The sequence below is a fragment of the Dromaius novaehollandiae genome, chromosome 13 (genome assembly GCF_036370855.1).
Source record: "Dromaius novaehollandiae isolate bDroNov1 chromosome 13, bDroNov1.hap1, whole genome shotgun sequence".
Lineage (NCBI taxonomy): Eukaryota > Metazoa > Chordata > Aves > Casuariiformes > Dromaiidae > Dromaius > Dromaius novaehollandiae.
Window position 1 is genome coordinate 8,958,835 of NC_088110.1, and position 22,815 is coordinate 8,981,649.

A 22,815-nucleotide genomic window follows, 5' to 3' on the forward strand; every position below is an offset into this window, starting at 1 on the left:
GCGCGAAGGCTTCAGCCCGGCTGTGCCCCCGCCAAAGCGAGGTGACCGCGGGCCGGGAGAGGGCTTCCCCGCAGCCGCGGAAGGCGGGGCAGAGCCGCCCCGCGGGGAGCTGCCGGGGCCGTCCCGGGAGCGCTGCCTCACGGCCTGACAACGCCGCAAAGGAAAGGCCAGCCCGCCCCGCGCCCAACCTCGCGGGCTTCGCCTACTGGCTTCCAAGGCGTTGGGGTTCACTCCGATCTGTATTGGCACAGCACGAAAGAAGGTACCATCTGTTTATATGGCGAATTTATTTATACGCATTTACCTACAAAGTATACAGCAGTTAAAAATAATGGAAGGGCAGGAGAAAGGATTACTGGAAAGATTATAGAAGATGGTTTTTAATGTCTCAACTGATTTTAAATTAAAAAAATATATATTGGTTAAGTCAATAGGCTCCCTTTAAGAGGCAGTCTTTCTTGTAGTTGTGGGCTACTGAACTTGCAACAGCTTTGCAGTCTTAGTCAATTAAAAGAGTTTGAAACAATTTAAAAGGCACCTTGAACACTTAAACTCTAAAAATATTTACAGTGCTAACTATTCAAGAAGTTACACTTTATGCATATAGCATACACGCCTTGTTTTTAACACTTGAAATAACAAATTTTGTTATTTTGTGGCACTGTTCGCATTTACTTCACCAAATAATTTGTATCTGAAGTTAAACATTTCCAATACTCGTTTCATATTCAGACTATCACAGCATAAAAATCCACTCAATATCTTGGGGAATTAAGATACAGTACAGTCTTACACGCAGAAAGATGCGAGCATATTTAAGACAATTTTTAAAACACTAGAATCTGATAAAACAGCAGTGTCGTGAACCAGATCAAACAGTGAGCTACGTATGACCACAAGGAAAGTGGCTGGTGCACTGTATGTACAGTTTGACAAATGTGATCCTCGATCTATTTGCAAAGTTCTTACAGAATAAGACCAGTTTTCTCCAGCACAGGCAGACAGGCAGTCTTTCTGCAAGCCTTTCAGCCAGTTCCAAAAATAGTGACCAGGAAACAAGGACAGCTGTAATGAGCGAGTGTGCTAACAAAAAGTCATGGGAATGGTACGTGTTCCTTTCAATACTGTTCATGAGAACAACAACAAAAATCCATACAGCAAGTATTACTTTTTTTTTCCTCTGAACATTGGCATCGATCTGCTATTTACAATAGTTTACAAAGACACATAACACAAATGAGGTTTGATCTTCAAGTTCAATTTCATAACCAATTAACATACTTCACCTGTATGCTTTGTTCTAGCTGAAGTAAAAAAGTGACACTAATACTGAAAAAAGAGGTAATCAGAAGTAGCAAGAGCACTGATAACATGATAACAAAGAATTTGGAGAAATATTCAAGAAAGTAATATTGCACACTTGCACTGTCGCCTGCATACAACTTTTGCTCCTAGGCAATGACAACCAGTCCTGTTTGGTTTTTGCTGTCATACTACCTTGAAAAAAAGGTCATTTTTGGTTTCCATGGCAGTGGAAAAAACTGAAGGAAGATGGCCCTTATTGAACATGAGGCCTAGGTTTCAGAATTAGTTTTCCAGTCTGCAAAACAGAAAAAGAAAATAAAGTTTAGACCCTGAAAATTTAGTCTAACAATAATGCTTCAAGTTCAACACTACAGGCTAAGCTTAAAATGACACATGGAATAATACTGAGTGTTCTATATTCCAGTTACACACAAACATTTTTTTTGTTAAGGTGTGTGTGCATGCATCTATACACACAGACTGTTCACTAAAAAGACTTGTGTATTTTTTAATTTATTTGCATTTAAAAAAAAAAAAAAAAAGTTTAGGTAATGAGCTGCTAACACTTACATCATCACAGGACATATTATATTCTGCCAAAACAGTTCGACATCGGGCTGCTATACTGTGTGGCTTGTGTCAAGGAAAACAGCTAACACTTGTACACACTTTAAGTCAAAACAGAAAAAGCAACATTAACATAGGCTTCAACAGCAGCAGTAACTACAACACTTAACCTGACAAAGATGATCGAAGGATACATTGATGGTGCCACCACTCTTTTATGTATTCCAGCAAAGAACAACCCTATTAGGGTAATACAGCTAATTGTAAAAAATGGATGGTTCCAAAGTGACGTGAAAAATGACACCTAGGAAAGAAGTCAGATTAGTCCTAGGACTTACTTTTTAAGGCATACAAAAAGTTGATGTCTAGTCACTTAATTCAAAGCATATTGCTCTTAACCATTTCTGTGTACCTGTGAACAATTCCTTAGAGAGGCAGTCTAGTACTAGCACTTTGCCCAGCAGTGTCCCAATACATAGTCCACAACAGTTCCAGGGAGCTTGAGAACTTAACTGAAGATATTCTCCCACTTTCATAGAATGTTTTAATTAAAACAGAAAATTAATTGAAATACTGTTTAAGAATCAGATCAGATTATGTATCTACTACCAAAACTTAAAGGTTTTCTGCCTAAAGTTTATCAGTTTGACATAGACTGCTTTGGGTGACTTTGTACATAAAATTGAAGCTCCTGGGGGGGAAAAAAGAAAAAAAGACTGCACAGTGGTCTATGCAATTAGTTTGCCTGTGTCATTCTTAATTTAGTTTTTATTATTTGCAATGATTTTACATGAAAGAGACCTTTATAAGCTACCTAAGAGTTGTTCTACAGTGCTGTTGTCCTATGAATTTGCCCCAGAAATCAGGACAACTGCTGCTGCCTCATGGTTTTGATTACACTTGAGGTAGTGTCTACATGGCTCTATCCCTGCCATGTTAAGTGCCCAGGTACAAAACTCATCTTTAGTCTTGCAGTCTTCAAGATACTGTAACACTTGACTACAGCACCTGACTTATTGTACAGATTAGTATAGTTCCAGTGCAACATCAATTTATGAAACAGATTACATTCAGGATCAGCATGATCTTTACCTTTTGTGTCTCAGGATCTATTAACCAGTTCCAAGCACCAGTTGCTGTGCAGACTGACACCACTATCAGAATCACTGATAAAGAAAAGAATGAGAGTCATAAGCAGCATAACTCACTCACAGCAAAAAGCATTTATGTTTCATTAGAAACTTTAAGTGTTTATTTCTTCGCTCACTTCTCAAGGGTGAACAACCTCTGCTTGGGAGGTAGAAATGAAAACAGACAAAGAAAATTTTACTGTTCTAAACAGTAAAGATTCTGTACAAGTTTGCTGGACAGGAAAAGTAGGTACCAAAAAGTAAGTTATGTCAAGTAAAAACATCCTGATGCTTTAAAGAAATGAAAGTTTCTAAGATAACACAGCTAGTGAAAAAATATACGAGTTGGAAGACTGGAATGAGAATTGCACCAAATGTTCTTGTTCAGCGTGACACTTGAGCTCACACATTCTGGGCTACAAAAATGCAGAGCCATTAAGTTTCAGAGCAGAACTAAAGCTCCTATCCTGCTAGCTGTTCTATATAAGAAAAGCCAGAAGAATTATCACCAACAGTTTAAGTTGAATATCTACAAGCTTTTATGCTTTCTCCATTAACACACTTATTAGCAAGGAAAGCTGACAGAGAAAGAAACAAAATTTGAACAGGAGTTAGAAGGCATGTTATTATTAGCACACAAAGACTAAAACCTCTACACATCCAGAATGGCTTGGGAAGAATAATCTGTTCACTGTAAGTGAAAAATGCTAGATACAAAGTAGAGTAACATAAGATATCAGACTGATCTTGAAAGACTTAAGGTGGAGGAGAATGCAAAGAGGAAAACAAAAGAAACAAAAACATCCAGAAAAAAATATAAAGGTAGAGAAAGCTCAAATACCTATAAAGCCTTGCAACTTCCATTGGAAGTTTGGCAGTTCTTAGTGTTTTCCACAAAGCCTGAAGTTTTGGATACAAATGAAGTATTTTACTAGGGAAAAATGAGAAAAGGAGAAGAGGAAAAAAAAAAAAAAAAAGGAAAGCCAAAACCCAGATTTATTGGCCTTTAGGATCATATGAAAGAGCCTGAAAATCTGATAGTTGTGAAATATTCCATTCAGGTTTGTAAGATTGCTATAATTTAGCACTTTGAGTTGTATATTCCTTATTGATGCTACAAAGTTAAAAACAAACAAAAAAATCCCAAACATGAACAACCTAAGAATCACTCAAAGTAAACTACAAGGAATTAATAGAACTGATATTTTTAAGAGAAAGATGGAAAAGGTCTGCCCAAAGCATAGGGCTTTTTCTCTTTAACTAGTGGATAACTTCCAGGGTAACAGAAAAAAAAATTAGCATTGAGTTAAACACTCTCATTATAATTAAAGTAAAAAGCCCTTCTTATAACTGAATTACAAAACTACCAAAGCAAGCAGTTAGTTATGTAAACTAGTGGACTTAATACTAGTTATGCAAACTAGTTATTTCAATACTTGTAATATTGTATACTTGTATAACAATTTGTAGCTACAACCTGTATACTTGAATATTTCTAATTTGTAAGTTTCCAGTACTTCTAATAGGTATCTGACATAGCAACTAGCAATTTTGGAAGCCCTAAAGCTTCCGTAAAGCAGGTAGCACATAAGTTGGGCCTTTACAAATGTCTGCTTGCCTCAGAGTTGCTCTGAAACAATTTTTTTTTTTTTTTTTAACAGTATAGTCATGCCTTGAGCATCCCTTAATTTAAAATGAACCTCTTGGCTTCTCAGGAAAAAAATGTTATATTATGCATGCTAAAACAATTCTGAGTTCTTTGAAGACAGAAACTTCAGCAGAATCTTAGAACAAAAAAGCTGCCTCTGTCCAGCATGGACTACAGATCCCAAAGTCTGCTGGCACTATTTCTTGGGGGGCTTTTTTGGTTGTTTTTGTCTCCTCCTTTTCAAACATCTCTATTAGAACCGAGATGAGGATACAGACTACCCTTTCTTCTCCCTGCTCCAAGGCCCACTGCAGAATTTTTTTTTCATCCACACTTTTACAAGGTCTACCTAACTCCATTCTACCTCACTCAAATACCTGTAGTGACTGGCTGGGCAGCCTGAGCCTTTCAAAAAATAAATTATTGTCCCAACCATTTCCAAAATACTTCAGCCTTCAAACGCATTGAATCTTGACCTCGCTTTTCAAACTCTAGCTAGAATATTAGTTTTAAACAACATATCTGCAAGGACCACTACACAAGCCATTTTTCAAACCATGAGACATAAACTAACTCCTTTAATTTTTTGCAAGCTTTTTGATCTGTCAAATTTATATTTAGCTAGCGGTGGGAATGCTCTTTGGGACCTACTACCTTGCTTCTGAACAATAACTGGGCAAGTATTAATAACTCTTGTCATGCTGCCTTTGCATTGTATACTAGACTATTTTATTTCAGCTCTAACTTACCACATTAGAAGCCTCTTGCAGTGTATATGTGCATATGCACGTGGCACAGAAATTGTAAAAAGATTTTAAGCAGATTTTTGTTGGGACAAACATAAATCAAAGACAAACATTGATAAATGCAAAGAGCTTATCAAAGAGACAATCTATTTATCCCTTAGAACATTAAACTTACTTCTCCAACGTCCTGTAGCTGGTTGCAAACATGCAATATATTCAGTAAGTCTTCTTTCAAAAGCTTTGAGATCTGAGGAGAATGTACATCAAGCATGATTAGATCTTCATATATTTAGCCAAACTTTAGTGTAAAAGTTGCAAGGAATTCACTTGCTCCCTTACGCTCGCCCATCTCAAACAGGTAGAGAAAACCAACTCATCGGTCATTCAAATGACATTAAGTAAAGTCAAAGCAGCTTCACACAAAGAGTATAACAATGAAGTTGCACTAAATGCAAAAAACATTCCCACTTACGGGAGAAAATATATAGTGACACAATCAGTATATTGTATACATCAATTGTTCTTTAATAATACCTAAACATAGATTTGGAATAGCTTAACCTCTCCATGAAGGGAAACATGTCATACTTTTGAGCATTATGTATATCTGAAAGCTATTAAAGTTCTATTATTTACATATTGGTGAAAAAGAGTTTCGTGTTTGCTAGCTGTTCAAGTGATTATTTGGAGCAGCATGGCCTTGATGACTTTGCCATTTACCAGAAATCTGGTATGCTGTATGCTATTAAAAATAAAAAATAAAAATCAGCACACAACAGACATTTAAATTGCTGTTAATGCTGAGTGGCATTTCAAGTTCATAGTCCTAATCCATTTAAAATATTAGCCAACCACACGTTTGTCTACAAGGAGCTGTTTTGCCTCCATTAGATCTAAACTTCTGTTTAATGAGGTCAATATTTGACAATATTCTGGAGAAAGCTAAAATTCTACCTGGAGTTAAGCTTTTATTGGCATAAACATATAGGCTTTCAAATAAAGCGCTTCGGTTTTCATCACTCCTGGAAATGTTTTCTTTCAACTCCTAACTATCGCTGAATTATTTAAACTACCATCACAAATCAATTAGAGAAGATTAGAAGAAATATAGCTATTACGACAATTACTGAGGCAGTTTTTCACATTGCAACTCCATCGCTGATGGGCTTGCAGGTGAATTCACGGGGGGAAATTACGGCACCTTGGCATTAGCCACACAACAGCTAACAACTGCCTTTAATCGCTGCCAACAGCCCGGTAGTCGGGGCCAGTCCCGGGGAAGCTAGGCCGCTACCAGCGGCTACAGACGACGAGCTGCTCCCCGAGCAGCGCAGCCCCCTACCGCCAGCACCGCCGGCCCACCGCCGAGCCCGCCGCGAGAGGCCCGCGCCCCGAGGCGCTCCAGCCCCGACGGCCGTTTTTGCCGGCGCAGCCCCCCCGGGCCCTTGGCGCCCTGCCGCGAGCCGGCCCGACCCCGACCCCGACCCCAGCCCCAGCCCCAGCCCCCGCGCGAGGAGACGCTCGCCGAGGGCGCCGTCCCGGGGCGCAGGGCAGCCCCGCGGGCGCCAGGCCGCGCGGCGCCGGGACGGACAGAGCCGAGGCCTCAGGGGCCGCTCCGCCCCCGGCGCCCCCCTCCAGCGGCCCCGCTCACCCTCGGCCTGCTCCAGCGAGTTCATGGCGGGCGCAGGCGGCGGCCGAGGCACCGAGCGCCGCTGCGCCGCCCGCCCGCACAGCTGCCCTCCGCCGGGCCCGCCCCGCGCCCCGCCCCCCGCAACAACGCCGCGCCCCACTGGGCAGTCCGCCCCTCGCCACGCCCCTCCCCAGCAAGCGCAGCTCTCATTGGTTGCTCCGCGGAAAGGGGCGGGGCGGGGCGGGCCGCAAGGCATTAGAAGGCGGCCGCGGCAGAGTACAGCTCCTGCTGGGAGGCAGCGGCGCGTCGCCGGACCGGACCGGACCGGACCGGCAGGGCAGCGAGCTCCGCCTCGGTGCGTGTGTGGCGAGCGGGGGCTGCAGGCAAAGTCGCTCCGGGCGGGCGTGGGGGGAGGCTGCGGGCGGACGGTACCGGGGGGGCGCGGCGCGGCACGGGACGGGCAGCGGCGCTCGGCAGTGCCTGCCCGAGGCTCCGGCCTGTCCCGTGCCCGGGGATCCCTGGGCTGCTCCTGCGGGGAGCTGTGGCCCGTGGTTGGGCACCGTGAGTTGGCTTCAGCCCTCCGCTGCCAGGGTTAAAGAAAACACCCTCGAAACAGGCTTCGGAGAAGCGGCAAAACCGGCGCTTGGCCCTGCCCGCGGTGCGGGCCCTGGCGCGTGCGGGCTGTGTGCTGCAAAAGGCACCTGCTGCTGCAGGCACTAAAAAATAAAAGAAGAATAGCATCGGTGTCTTTTGTTGCTGTTGATTAAGCGTGTGTTGCCAAAAGCTGGCAAGTTTTCGCTCCAGAAGGATGGTTTTGTCTCCATCTGCTGGCAGAAGGTCATATTGCTAATTTGGAGTAATGGGGGGGGGGGGGGGGTTTGCCGGTGACACAGTGATGGAAGTAGTCGGCTGTGTCCCCTACCGCGTTGTGTGGGGTGCTGAACTACACCTGGCTTGTCTCAGTTGCTCTTTGGTAACGTTTAATACCTGAAGGATGTTCACATCCACAAGAGCCAGTGATCAAAAGCAATGTTTAAAGGTTGGGGGGCATGTAGGGTTTTTTTTGTACCCTGTAAATGTCCCTTTTAAAATACAGAGGTCAGCAGTCATGAACTGTAGGCACCCCCTGTGCGAGCTAAGATACAAAGGTAACCACTGTGTTACTTTTCTCTAAGCAAAAGTTTTCTCAGTTACAAAGTAATTTCATATGTGAGATGTCCTGGGACCAAAAAACATCTGTGCTTTGCTATCTCTGTCTTCCATCGAACAGCAGATACCGGATGTTTTACTGAGATCTAGGCACAGTATTTATTTTGCCAGGAAAACAGGCTGTCAGATAAAGTTAGGTTAGCTTCATGTAAGCAAGCCATGTTTTGTAAACTTGTTATGCTTACATAATACCTGTTTACTTTCATGGATTTCTGTTTTTTGGGGGGTTTTCTTGGTTTTTGTTTTTAAGCTTTATTTGAAAGCATTGCACTTTATTGAAACCTGATGCAGGGAACATGTGATTTTCCAGGCAGCACTGCTCACCCTTACAGGATGTGCAGCAAGGGAAGGAGGGCAGCCCTGGTGCTGTGGGCCTGGCCCCGGTGCCTGGCTGGGGTGGGGGGACAGGCTGGGACTCCTGGCCAAGGGGGGAGGCAAGCTGGCACCCGTGTCCCCACCCTGGGCAGCCAAGCTGGCCTTGGTGCTGCGGAGGTGCTGAGGGGTGAGGGCTTTGAGCGGTTAGTTCAGGGGAGCGAGCTGGTTGTGGCTGAAGGCTGATGAGGTCAGACTGTAGCGTGTAGGCTGTTTTGTAGTTGGTTTGCATGGGGTTTGTGCTGTGGATAAACTGAATTTTTGTTTCTTATGGAAGGTGCTAAATCTCCAGCCTTGCTTTTCTTCTCCTTCCTGATTGCCTGATGGCAACTGGCATTGAGTGCATGAGAAGAAAGAATAATGCATGCCATCCCTGTGCATGCAAATGCTTCTCTGTGGTGTGTTCTGTAGTGGGTAACTGGCATTATGCTACTCCCATCTGTTCTGCTTCTAATAACTTTTATATGAACAGACAGAGCAGTAGGATCGTCTGCTTTATCTGTAGTGCAGGTCTTTTGAAGTTATTGGGGGCATTCTGAAATAAAGGACAGACAGAATATGGTAAGAATTCCACTGGAGAATTATCATTATTTTGTTATAAAGAATGAATTATCTGCTATTGAATTAATCATGCCGGCATTTTCCACACATTCTGGAGGAAAAGTCTAACAGTCTATTGTAAGAGTGTAAAAGCTCAAGACTACATTCACTCGGGCTGCAATTATAATTGACTCTGCTTATTGTAAGTAATGTGTGGAGCAGGTGAAGCACTGCATTTTACAGAGGAGAGAGTTCCCTTGTGTTCTTTTTGAAGACTGCTTATGAATTTCATATGGTGGTTGTTTCTAGGAAGGTATATAAGCAGTCCTTGGAGCAGTGAAAGCAATGCTCAGAGAAGATTGCTCAAATCCTGGAACTCAACAAGTTAGTCTCTTTGCCCATATCAATTTTTAAGTCTTTACTGCAATATGGAATAGTGTCAGAAGGAAAGGTACAGAGCATTCCTTTTCTAGCACTGTCTCTGACTAGATGACATTGCTGCAAGTAGAGAAATGTAGATTTGGTTCTCATGGCAAATTTGCCATTTCTGGTCACTGTGATTCAGCTTCATTTTCTGATCGTGTTAGTTTTCTGTTACAGGTGCAATGTTATGTGAGGTAACATGAAGTTACTTAGCTTTGTATAACTTCTGCTAGTTCAGAAAATGAAGATTCATTGTTGTATCTAGAGAAATCTAGACAGCTTTACTAAAGCACCTGACAGGAGAGAAGAGAAGGAAGCAAGAGAGATCCTGGAAACAAGATGCAGTTTACATGTTTGCAGGTTGTTTTGGTTCGGGAGTCTTAGTCTGGCTTAATTTACCTAATTTAGGTAACAAAATAAGAGTTGGCATTGGTAACTGGGCTGAGAGTTTGCTAGACACCTGAATTTGCTGGAAGTCTCCTTTTAGCCTTTAGGTACAAGTAAGACACTCCAGTAAGAGTTCTGTGCTGCTCGCTTCTAGAAGCAGTCACTAAAAGCTGCTGTACTGTCTGGGACTGGCTATGGTTATGATATCTCTCCTTTTGTGGAGCATGTGCTAAGACCTTCTGAAGGAGCACTTGAAAGGAGAAGTCCAAAACAAGCTCTTTGAGACCAGGATTAAGTCTTAGGTGGTAATAAAATATGCATGTGTTTGCACTGGGGAAAATTTCCTGGTTTATCTGTGCTATTAAGTCTTTAATAAAATTCAGAAGTCTTTCTGGTAGCCTGCATGCTAGTATGTGCAAGCTGATGTGCATTCATTCTTTTGGACCTGGTGAATTCGTATAGCAGATTTTGGCTTTGTTTTGAGGTACTTTTTAAACCAGAGCAAGTCAGGATGCTCTGAAGTATTAAAACATGCTGTTTGTACCCCTGCCCTCTCCTGGTCAAGGTTTATTACTAATGGACTTGAGTTAAAACTCTCTTGAGTTTTAGCATTCTAGAGGTGTTTTAAGGATGTTTTCCCAGTTTGTGAAGAAAAATCCATGCTGTTTTGTTTTCCCAGAAATTAAAATGTCATCATGGGTCAAGGTCACCAGGTGTCAAGTTCAAAAACCTGTTGCCAACAAAAGGTAATGTAAACTACATTAAAATGTTTCAAGACAGTTTTTTATAGTTTTTCCCATGGATGTTAGTTATGAAAATATGATTTGTGGTCATTTGCTCTCATTGTTTTCAAGTTTAAACACAAAGTGAATGTCTTTTAAAAAAGTCTTTCTATATAAAGACTACAAGGAAGGTCAAAATTCATGATCAAGTTATTCCAGCTTAAGAGCTTGCAGTGATTTATTCAGGAAGCCTTCTATGGCATGGGGTCCTAACCATCAATACTTTGCAGAATTAAAACTTAAAAATAAGAAGTTATCAAAAGTTATTGCTTTGGTGATGATCCACTGAAGGTTGCATAACATTCTCTTTGCCTTTGAGCCTAGTTCATTATAGTTTTGCCTAGTAGCAATGTAAAAATGAACAAAATCACTTCCATTGGTATTTAGAATTGTCAACCACATTGAAAGGCTGAGAACCTCAATGCTGATTTTTCTTGCTGTTGGTAAAGAGTGTAGGAGGTATCAGCACTAGCATGTATTACTAAATCAGAAGCCTGGAGTCTGGGAGAAGGTTAGAGTGACATAGATGCTCTCTTCCTTACTGTAACTGTACTCTTGCAGATGGTAGAACCTTAAATTCATGAGACCCAAGAAGTTAGATGCTACTTTGAAAAATGGCGTGCAGTGCATCAGAAAGTGTACTTTGCGCTAGGCTATTTATACTTTCAAGAGTTTGTTAATGTGCAGATATCCTGCTGATCTCTTATTTTGCTTTAGCTATTAGGTTTATTTCTGAACAGATACAGATATTTGAAAACTGTTTCTTCAAGCTTTGGTAATTCATGGCATTTAAATGTTGAACATACATCAGGAAAGAAAAATTCTAAGAGCAAGGAGAATTGACCTATGAGATATTTAAGTTGACTGTAATTCCTTTATTGATTGTAATATAGAACTTCTTGTGCTGCTCCAAATGCTTTTATTTTCTTGTTTGTATTTTCCACCCCCAAGTAGCTTTTACTCTGCTCTGTACCATACCATTAACTGGAAACTAGTTAAGGTAAATGAGACAAGACAAAGTAACTGTCATCATGCTATCATTATGACTTCAAAAAATTCTTTCTTAGGACTAGTTCATCTGCTAATAATCCCTGATACTGTTTTCTGACAACACCTGTGAAGCCTTAAAATTAGCTGCCTAAGCAAAAAGGCTTAGAGTACATTTGGATTGCTGTATAATGCAGAATTTATTGGAAGAAGCATACTTTGTCAGCCTAGAATGATATCTCAAGTATACCTTTTTGAGGTACAAGGGACATATCTTTTGGGGCTTAGCATCTTTGGTATCTAGTTCTATTTCTCACAGCTGTGCTTTGAGCATAATGTGAGAGCATCTGTTAGCAGCATCTGCTATCAGAGATAATTTGGATGGGTCACTTGTTTCTTGGTTTCCTTGCATTTCCAGCCTTCTCCTGCTCATTTTCCTCTACACAATCCCTCCCTCTTGAGGCAGCATGTTACTTGAGAGATTCTGGGTTAACGCTTAAAGCTATTGGAAAATATAGCCTTTTTAAACTTATTAATCCTGTATTTTTATAAATCACTTTATTGTAGTAACTACATTCCAAGTTTGAAGATTATTCTAATTTTCATTTAATGATAGGAGGGTAATGATTATATACTTCATATTTCTTTCTGCATAGATTTTGGAAGCTTAAAATCTTATCAAGAAACTGTCTTTTTCTCTTCCTCTCATCTCATTTTTCCCTGAAGTGTTATTTATCCAAAGAGCTACTGTATTTTTTGGTAAGGACATCCATATTCAGGACTTCTTGTTTTGGCCATTAAAGTTATTTTGATCAGAATATTTTTTTTCTTTTTTGTATTAGCCCAATAGAAAACTGTGTAAGGTTTGTCCTGGAAGACCAGCTTTATCAAATAGCAGCATCTTCAATAGAAAAGAAAATGTTTTGCTGAATGTCTAAACAAAATTCACAGGACCATCTCTATGTAATACATAGTTATTGTAGAAATATACGATTTGTGTCTCTTAATGCAGTAGAATATTCAGTTTCTCTTTGTAGAATTGTCGTTTGAGATGTTCTGCCACATAGAATGTGGTGACTTTTGGCTTGAGATATTAAAACATTTTTTAACTTCAGTTACCTGCAAAGCTAATTCATCTTCCTCTGGTCTTTTTCTGGAAATGAGGTGAGTGAGGTTTGTGTGTACTTTGAAGTACTTAGGATGGGGTATTGTTGAGTATGAAACTGTTTATAAAAACAGCAAGTTCTTGTTTGTTCTTCGTGTTTTTTGTACTACTATGATAGAATTCTTGTTCAGTCTTGAATCATGATGTCTGACATTTCCCATTTCTAGTTCTTCCTGTTTTGTTCCCAAGTAAAGCCTTTTCAGCCTCTTATTGCTCAAGCTTTCCCACACTTTCATATTCAGTTTCCAGAAAACTAGCAGGGAAGATGTGTATTAATCTACTTTTTCTTTGTTTTTAGAGGTGCATTAGTACTTCAAATGACTTTCCTTCTATGATAATATTGAGGAACTAGTGACAAAGTTATGTTCTTTTGACTTTCGGATTGAAAGCTATGAGTTTAGAAGGATGTTATTTCATTTAGAATGATCTCTCAGATTTATGACAGATGTTACATAATAGAGACTGGCGGGAGAAACAAACCATTATTAACAAGGTAGAGAATCTAAGACTGAAAGCTAAATTTTTCTCACCTTTTGGGTATAGAAGTGTCATCTTGCTCGTGGCAGGCCAACCTTGTGAGAAGCAGTGAGGCTGTTCCAGCTTGCCTAATCATTCCTGATGTGCCTGTCCCCATCTCCTTCCCCAGGTGGCAGCTGCCCCTGTGTACTGTAGCCCCAAAGCATTGGTACCAGCTGTGCTGGGTGCGAAGTGCAGCAGGACAGGCTGTGGCGTGTCACAGTGACACATGGCTGGCAGCAACCTGGATGTTAGCACCTGATCACTTGCTTGAACACCTCTGCTCACGCAGGCTGCCTTGTGCTAGACTGGCCCAATGTGGTCAAGGTACAAGATATGGAAATAGGCATTTCTAGTACATTCAGTACATACAGCAGGTTTGTGAGTAGGAAGCTGGTTAGCTTTTGAAATGATGACCTGTACCCTGTTGGTTCGCCATACTTCTTTTCGTTTCCAAAGCCTGTTTTGGGGCGTTGTTCTGTTCCCCCTGAGCTCTTACTCACAGCAGCTGCTTTAAGGATTGTTTGCGTTCAGCTGTCTGCTTGTCCTGTATTCTTAATGTTTGATACTACTTTTGCAAAGTAGGGAATCATTCCAAGCTTAGGCACTCCTTATTAAAAATGAAAACAAACAAAAAGCACAGAAGTCTGATATGATTCATTAATGTCTCTTATATTGCTCTTTCCCTTAGCTGCTTCCAGAAGAGCCTGTTCTGAAATAGCACTGCTGATCCCTTCTGTGTTAGGTGAGCTTTCATTGCTTTTCTCTCTACAGTATTGCAGTTACATTGTAGAAGTGGGAGGTAATTTCTCTTGAGGGTTTTGGTCAGTCATCTTTCCAGTTAAGAAAAATTTAATGTTCCTAGATGAAATGCAGAAACCAAATGGGTTCTCTCCAAATTATTTATGCTTAGCTTAGCTTACCAGTACCTTAAAACAAAACTAGGGCTACATACATATCTATATATATATATATTTGTTTTTGTGAATACATGTGTTAGATCGTCTTTCTGGGCACCATTTCTTGGCAAAGACCAAAATAAGTATGTACAAGTTTGGGTCATATGTCAAGCTAAGGATGTAACTTTTAAGTAAGCTGGAGCTTAAATACTGTAATTCAAAAAATATGCTTAATTTGGAACCTGAGGGTTGTACAAGTGCAACACATTAATTTGGCCAGCAAATAGGTGAAATATTAACATAAGTCACTTTCAATCCTGTGGGTTGCTGATGCTTAACAAATGAGCTTCCTACTTTAAACCTTTTACTCAAGGGAAAATAAATGAATCAAAAGCTTTAGAAGGATCTTGGGAAGCTAAATGCTTGGCTTAAAATGTCTGGTGTTGTGAACTTTTACAATGACTGATGCAAATTTTTTTAGACTTTAAACAGTGATAGGAAGAGCTGCCTGAACTACTTTACATAAGCATTATATGCCTTATTGTAAGGCATTCATTAAAGTAAGCAAAACCTTACAAGCAAATGTGACTTTTTCATGTCTCCCTAGAGTTTGTTAATAAAGGTGGTAAAGGAGAAATAGTACACTGCTTTTAATTCTGTTACGACATTTCCCAAGCTCACACAATCTGAAAACCTGTTAAGTGTGCTTATTTTATCATAGTGTAATACTTTGGATTATTTTAGTTTTTTAATGACTTTTCTGATAACATATACCTAACCTCAGATTATTCCTCCTTTTAGTATAAATCCTTACAGAAGAGTCATTTTTCCCAAGGTGATTATTTAGAGACTTTGAAGATCTGAATAGGTAAGAAACACTTTCTGTAGTATAAATACAAATTTTGGTGAATGTCCTAGGTGTTTAAATTGGAAAATATTTTAATGCTATAGTAGAAACCTACATTAACTTGTTTTAGTGTTCATCTGGGCATGTGAGATTTGATACTAAAAATGCATAAGAAAAATATCTTGTCTCTTGAGGCCCTTCTTTTCAGAGACTGAATTCCAAGGCATTGGTTCTGTGTTAAAGGTAACCTGGTTACTGAGGTTATCGGAAGTCTATGGAAAGAAGAGTGCATGTTCTTCAGCTAGTCTCGATGGTGTTTTCCAATGATCTGAATCCACAATTTTTATGGCTAAGATTTGTTTCTAGGTACTTGTTTTTTGAAATGTTCACTACATTTTTTTCTCATAATGTATAGGTGCATATTGTATCTGTTCTGGAGTCATCCTGCAGTTTTTGAGGATTTTGTAATTGTAGTTGCCTATTTCCTTAAATGATCTTTTTTTCTTCTCTACTAGTGGTTGGGAAGAAAGGCTCTCCACTAGAAACTGTGAAACTAGTTATATAGAAAACACTGCCCAAGCAACTCCCTGAAATGATTTTTTAATTTTTCATTTTTCACAAGTTGTACTTCTAAAAATAATTTTAAAGAAAAAAGTGCTTTTGAGAATTTTAACCCCCTACCTCTGAGATCAAGCTCTGAGTAATGTTTCATGGAATAGGATTAAATGATGTGGTCCTTTAACCTTTGTGGTTATCATGACCATCAGGATGATGACAGTGAAGTTTTTAATGAACTACTAGTGAGTTATTTAAAAGAATAAATGAAAGCAATGCACAGCTTGACAGGTATATCATTGTACTGAGTATAAAACTAACTTGCATTTGACCTGATTTTAACAGGTCAGCCTTCTATTTACAACTTGATCTCTCACCTTTGATACAAAGTATTTTTCTTTTGACTTTACATCTTTAAGTGGGTTCACTTGGATCAGTGTCACTCAAAATTTAACTTTAAATGTAAGAACAGCCATATGAAATGGAATACTTGTCCATTTTTTGACTATTGCAGTCTGTAAGTCTATGAACAAACAGCTATCAGTTACTGCTGATTAGTTTCTGATTCAGAATGGAAATACAGGAACATAAAAAGTAAGGATATAATATAAAGCTTCATTTCGCCCATTCAACTTGTATGTTTACAAAAGATCTTGTAAGTACTTATCTGAAGTTCAAGAATAGTCTCATTAATTTCAATTGTTACAACTGCATCTCTGAAATTGAGCTTGTATTTAAGTAGGATCAAGGCCATGGATTGTAAGCTTTTTAAAGATTGGATTGTGTCTTACCATTTTCTAATAGAATGAGTCTCTAGATGTTTCTTTAATACAAATAACTTGAAAACCTAAGATTAGCAGGAAATTCTCTATTGCTTAAGAATTAAATTCAACTGAATTCAAATGCCGTAACTTCTTGTTAGCACTTACTTCATAGTCCTGGTACCTATGTGTATTGTGGTGGGGGGGAATTATTTTGTTTCCTTATCTTGGAAATACACAACCAGACTAATGCCTTATAAAGCAGTCATTTGCAAAAGAAAAGGAATTTCTAAAAAAATCTTAAGATTTGCAAAGGATTTTGGGAAAGGAAATTAATAATTGATTTTTTTCTATTGAATAGGAAGGGTAACATACAGATGGGCTGACTTAGGTACCTTTTTACTCCTGAGTTAGTCTACAGCAACTCAGTAGGTGTTTTCAGTAATTACAGCTCTCATGTTGTCTCTTGTGGCTCAGTAATGATGAAAGGGTGTCTTGAGTCTAGAGAGATACCACTTGGATGGGGATAATTAATCTCCCTTAAGTCCATCTGACCAGAGGAAGGCTCATGTGCTTGGAAGAGTACCTGATTCCTCTCAGCTTTTGCCCCAACTGTATTTTGGGTAGTAGTGTACAACCTGTAGCCTAATAATAGATGTTGCCTCTCTTTTCTCCATTCCTAATGAAAGTACCTATTAATATACTCCCAAGGTTAGGCACTCTTCAGACTCCTCCTTCAGAGTTTTCCCAAGTTTATGCTCTTTGAACTTGAGTTTAGAGTCAGAACATACAGAAAAGGGTGTTCTGTGCCAGTTTCACCACCAAAACTGAATGGATGCAGAAAGTCTTTGTAATAGAAAATACTAGATTAGCAGCATTCCCTGACTAACACTTAAATGTCTTGAAAATTGGTATTGTGACTTATTTTAATCCCCACATAGGCATGGAAGAAATATTTTGCATGAACTGGCCTTCTATCTTTATTTGGAGAACAGTGCATTCAAAACCTGTTTTTTCCTTAATCTTGAAGAGATACTTGGGCAGCAATATGAGTATTCACCTGGGAATGAAGATTACTATGAGATGTCAGTATTCCCCAAAAGGTGAGAGTTGTAACTAGTTCCTGTTGCTTCCTGCTAGCGTAGTTTTGTCTCTAGTTGACTGGCACAGAAACTCATAATATTCCTTCAGGGCCTAGAATTTTTCTGTTAGCTTTAAATCAGTCAGAAAAATCATAACCCCGTAAAGGCTGTCATGGCCAGCAGGGCAAAGAGTTCCATGTCCCATATGTCCCCTGGACCTGGGAAAACTGGTGGGTATATCTAGGTGTATAATACACTTGGGAATATCTGAGTTATGTCCAAATATGTGGATGCAATCCAGAAAACTTACAAAATGTGAGTATGGTAGGAACCCATTACTGAGGAACTTGCATTACAGGCTACCTCGAGATCAGGTGAAAATGACCTGGTCTGCTTCTTCTGCAGCACTGCTGTGTATCACCAGGGGTTTATTGGTTGCCCAGCAGGTGAGGCAGATGTTTCTTGCAGGTGGTTATGCTGGGTCTTCAGGGAAGGCAGATACTTTAACAATTCATGCTGCTATAGATTCCTGTGGGAGAAAAGCTTTCAGTGCCAATGAAATCCATATTTGCACTAGCTGTATGAGGAAAATCCCTCCAGTGAAAGAGGACAGAGATAATGGAAAAACTGTCAGAATGTGAGGGGAAAAAATGTTAATCTCCAGCAGAACTCAATGGCAAAAATGCATAGGTAATCCCCTACAAGGTAGATGTGAATATTTACGAAAGGGTTTCCTGTAACCATCTAAAGAAGTCATCCCCGTGAAATCCAGGACAAGTCAATGAACAGTGGGAATGTAGCATGTGGGAAGATCTGTGAGAGGAATAATTGCTGATTGAATTGTAGGATATTTATGGATTTATCTGTATTCAGTCTGAGTTTTTCCCAAGAAGGTACAAGAGGGATGTTGCTTGATTAACTACTGCTGTTTGCTTGGGAAAGTCAATGAAAGTCAGACCTGGAATTATGCTTTATTCTTTAATATTCCTAGGAAGATGGTGAACCACTATCGCTTCCTGAGAAATGTGTATCAAAATGCAACAATATGTTGTGTTTTCCTGGTGTTTTAACTTCCTAAATTTTTATTTTGAAGTACAATTTAGTTTTGACAGTCATGTCAGTGAAATGCTGTATATCCATATTCAGTACTTGAAAAATTTGGCCAATTATTGAAATGCGTAGATGCTGAAAACTTGGATTTGCAGTAGTCAGTAAATGGTCTTCATTACTACTGCCTTGCACCAAAGCAAAATTCTGAAAAATTTGCTTGATTTTATCTTTTCCAGTGCACCAGGCAATGCTTGGATTACTGCTAGCAGAATGGAAAAGGTGCCCTGTGTTTTTCACACTGACTTATTTGAGGATCAAATTTTACACAGATGTTGCTATTGCTTGACATCCTACAAGTTATTTCTGTCAGAGCATCAGGCAGCCAGGATGGGTACTCTGCAGCAGTGCTAGCTGACTGATGGCCATTGTGGCTGCTTATTCTAAGTCATGGCCTCAGCATGGACACTTCATGCTCAGCTGTAAGCCATGGCTTCGGGTGACTTCTGTAAAGGAAATGTAAGGGTTTGAGTTCCTCAACAATTTCAGGTGAATCTAAAGGTATGTATATTAGCATATGTAGAAGAGACCTGGTAGAGCTTTTAGCCAGACAGACAGTTTGCTGAGAGGTGGTTTGTTGATTTAGATGGGGAGTGTGATGTTGCTTTCACAGGAAGGTATAAAAACTTTGTCACAGATCAGTCAAGATAGTGAGCTTTTGAAGTCAGTCTGACAGTGGTTTGTATTAATTACTGCTGCTACACATCACTTAATTATGATGTTGGTGGGAGGGCCTTTGTACTGTGGTAAAGACTTAGCAGCACGTAGCTGCAAGAAAATGGAGCAGGGTCTGACAGCCCCTGGCCCTGGGAATTGTGTATACTCTTGGCACTCTGTACTACCTTGATTTTTACTCTAAGCTTTTTTCAGAGGTTTTAAGGATTTAATCTGAACTTCAGTAAAAGCATGCCTGCCTGAAGCTTTGACTAGCCCCTGAGGATGACATTAAATGATGTCAGTGCTACCTGTTAATATAGTTTAATTGTAATTAACCACTGCAGTTGTTATCAGTCATTGCATTTTGCTGCAAGATATGGGATGTGATGGGGCTTCATAGGCTGTACCTATGAAAGGCATTTAGAAAGTCTAAATTCATAGAACTGTAGAACATCTCTGAGTGCAGTGGTGTAACTTTTCCAAGATGTGGTGGAATTGCTCACTAGGTTTTCCTGGCTGCTGCTGTTGGCCTTTTTGGAAAACTTAGTGAGTTACTGGTTAAATTCTGGTTTGGAACTGAGGAACTTACTGTGAGGAAGTGAGTGTTGTTGTAACTTTAAAAAAAAAGGAAAAATATGTGGAGAAGGATAGGCCTATAAGGGATAGGGCAAGGTCTTAACCCTGAAAGTGTGCAGGGAGGCAGGGCTTTCCTGATGTGGAACTCAGTAGCTCATGCAGCACTGAGACAGTGCAGCCGGCTGCGACCACGGGGCTTGTTTCTCGGGGCTCTGGCTTGGGAGCCTCTATGTATTCAGTGTGTGACCAGGAACTGGAGGCTTGCAGTTGGCGTGTTTGAGAATTAGTGCTGTGAATGTATGATGTTCTGCTCATCACTGAAGAGGAGAATGAGTGCATGCCTGCAAAAATCTCTTGAGTTATGTAGGGAGTACAGAACATATCCTGTGAGGAAGAGCTGTGGGTATCTTTCACAAGTATAAGAAATTTGGTAGCCAGCTATAGGCTGGAAAAAGGTAAGTGAGTTTATTTTGAGTCCTACTTTGGTGCATGTCCAGTGTGGGTTATTTTCAACAAGGCTCTCAAAATATATTCAGGAAAGGTGTTCTGTAACACAGCTGAGCTCCAGTTCAGCCCCTACTTTCTGGTTACAGCAAAAAAAAACAATCTGTTCCCCCCTCCCCCCAAAGTCCCTTACTGCCTTCCCTTGGAATGAGATTCAAATCCCAGTATCATATTGGAAATAAGTTGAGGACAAATGAGACAAAAATAATCCTGTGTGAGGTGGAATAGACGAATGTGCTCTTCTCAGTGGATTAATTCTGAGATCTGCAACTGAGTTTAAACCTTTTTCTTATGCCTTCTTGCATGTCTATAACAAATTTACCCAAAGAAAGGAAAAACCTCTGGCTTTGACAAACTGTTTTGATCATGTTTTTGACAGTATTTTTGAATGACAAAGTAATGGAGATATGCTGATGTTCTAATATGGTTTTGCAGTCAGTGCTGCTGCTTAATTGATTTTTCACTTGGTTGCAGATGATGACCACACCAGGGGTGACTGCAGAGAGAAGCAATACCTGCAGTTTTACCAACAGATATGGAAAGAATATGATGGAGACCTGTGTCATTGTTGTGTAGGTTTCTGTTAAGATCTTTCAGCTAATTTTATTATGTGGGTAAGTGTTACCCACTTCAGAAAGGTCTGATCTTGATGTATGTAGTGTTTGAAAATTACATCTATTAATGTTTCTGACCCTCCTTGATATTGTTCTAGCTAGTTATAAAACTTGGGCATCTCCCAGGTCTTTGGACTATTAGGTCCATGAGGGGACCTCTCTAGGTTCTTCAAAAAAATAAATACATTTAGTGACTCAGGAATTAAGTCTGATTGTTATTTCAGATTTTTGTCTAATCTGATTGTAATTTCTTATGTTTTAGAGGCTACTTTGCAGGATTTGGTTAGGTTTTGTGGTCTCTTAAATTAGGCATATTAAATGTAGCTTCAGATTTTTGCCTGTGATGTCTGCAATTTTTGATGCATATCAGGTACCTTTCTAATTGGAAAAGATGCCTTTCACTGCTGCCAAGAGAGTCAAAAAGTGAAGTTGGCTACATAAAGACTCTCAAATGCATGGAATTTTACGTTTTTCTCTAGTCTATAGTTCTTAGTACTTGAAGCAAAACTGGAAGAATTCTTTGAAAAATGACTTTTTTAGTTTAACATTCTGTTAAATTAGAGACAAATTTCTATCACAGGTGACTTATTTTTCCTTATTTATCAACTGAAATATTTGAGGGGCTGCATCATGCTACTTTTTAATTCCTATTTCAAACTATTACTGTGACTTTTCTAAGGAAATAAAGTTTTCTAGTAAAATAAAAAAGGACTGAAACTTCAAGAAATAAATTCCTAACAAGGTAAGATAATGAAGTGGAAGAAAGGCAAGATTGCTTGCTTCTCTCTTTTAATCCTGGAAGAGTTGGTTTTCATTGTATAGCTGTCTGTTGTCTGGAGATGAGATGGGTTGACTTCAATATGGAGATATTGACCGATATGCAAAGTTGGTTTTTTGGTTTCCTAAGAGGGCTATTTAGAGGACTGGAAGTCTTACTCTACCTCTGGTATTTCCTTAAAATTCACTATTGTTTCTTTGATATTCTAACTTTCATTTCTCTTCTCCCCAGCATAGTATTTTATGCTTTGTATTCCATATCAAGTTTGTTACTGGTATTACCTTCCTATGTATTTAACCCATTTGAAACATGTAGGCAATACAGGCCATATATTTTGCATTTGCTTATCTTCTAATAACAGAATCAGTTTACCTTTCAAGTTGTGCTGAGACAATCATTCTTTTGTGTTGGATCCTGGATCTGTAAATAAAGTATTTGATGCCTTTCTTCCTCCCTGACCTCTGCATCTGACATAGCCCTGTCTGATACCCAGATCAGGTTGGGAAAACATGAGAGGCTGTCCATCTCTTGTTCATGGACTGATGCAGAAGCATAGTGGTAGGTGGTCTCCTCAAATATGAGTTGGAAATTCTCTGCCAGTATCATGAGCTAGTGCTCTATGAAATGTTTGTTCAGTAGTAAAGTTGAAGTTCAGACAGGAAAAACTACAGTTGCTGCAGCTGGGTTGGCTAATTCACCTGAAGTGTAATGGTCAGGTGTGTGTGTTGGAGCAGGTTGTAAATTGACTTCTAATGTTTTGAAACAATTAATAAAGTTGGAACATTAATTTCTATTTCACTTGCTTTAACCTTAAATATGTTGCTTTTATGTCCAATTTAAACACTTTTTGAACTGTTAAAGTATGCTAAATACAATGTAGAAAAAATAAACAATATTTCTACCTCAACTTTCTACTGTCTGATAGTTTTAGGATTGCTGTTACTGAGCTGCTTTGTTGGTGAAGCTTGTGGAGTTTGCACCTCTCCATGTTGCTGTCAGTAAGAAACCCTATCTTCCAATTCTAAAAG

At 39.7% G+C, this 22,815-nt stretch overlaps 1 protein-coding gene and 1 long non-coding RNA gene across 2 annotated transcripts; one reads left to right on the forward strand and one right to left on the reverse strand.

Moving 5' to 3' along the window:
- Nucleotides 1-268: 268 nt before the first annotated feature.
- Nucleotides 269-7,181, reverse strand: CNEP1R1 (CTD nuclear envelope phosphatase 1 regulatory subunit 1). The gene is made up of 6 exons (XM_064519573.1): nt 7,048-7,181; nt 5,572-5,643; nt 2,965-3,038; nt 2,067-2,176; nt 1,876-1,930; nt 269-1,600 (listed from the first exon to the last, which is right to left on the reverse strand). Exons 1-6 carry the CDS (start codon nt 7,070-7,072, stop codon nt 1,559-1,561), a joined length of 378 nt encoding a protein of 125 aa, XP_064375643.1. The 5' UTR covers nt 7,073-7,181; the 3' UTR covers nt 269-1,558.
- A 71-nt stretch (nt 7,182-7,252) lies between these two features.
- On the forward strand, nt 7,253-22,694 carry LOC135329770 (uncharacterized). The gene is made up of 5 exons (XR_010391408.1): nt 7,253-7,381; nt 10,637-10,703; nt 14,099-14,152; nt 15,108-15,174; nt 20,870-22,694. It is a non-coding gene; the product is annotated as an uncharacterized LOC135329770 (long non-coding RNA).
- Nucleotides 22,695-22,815: the final 121 nt, after the last annotated feature.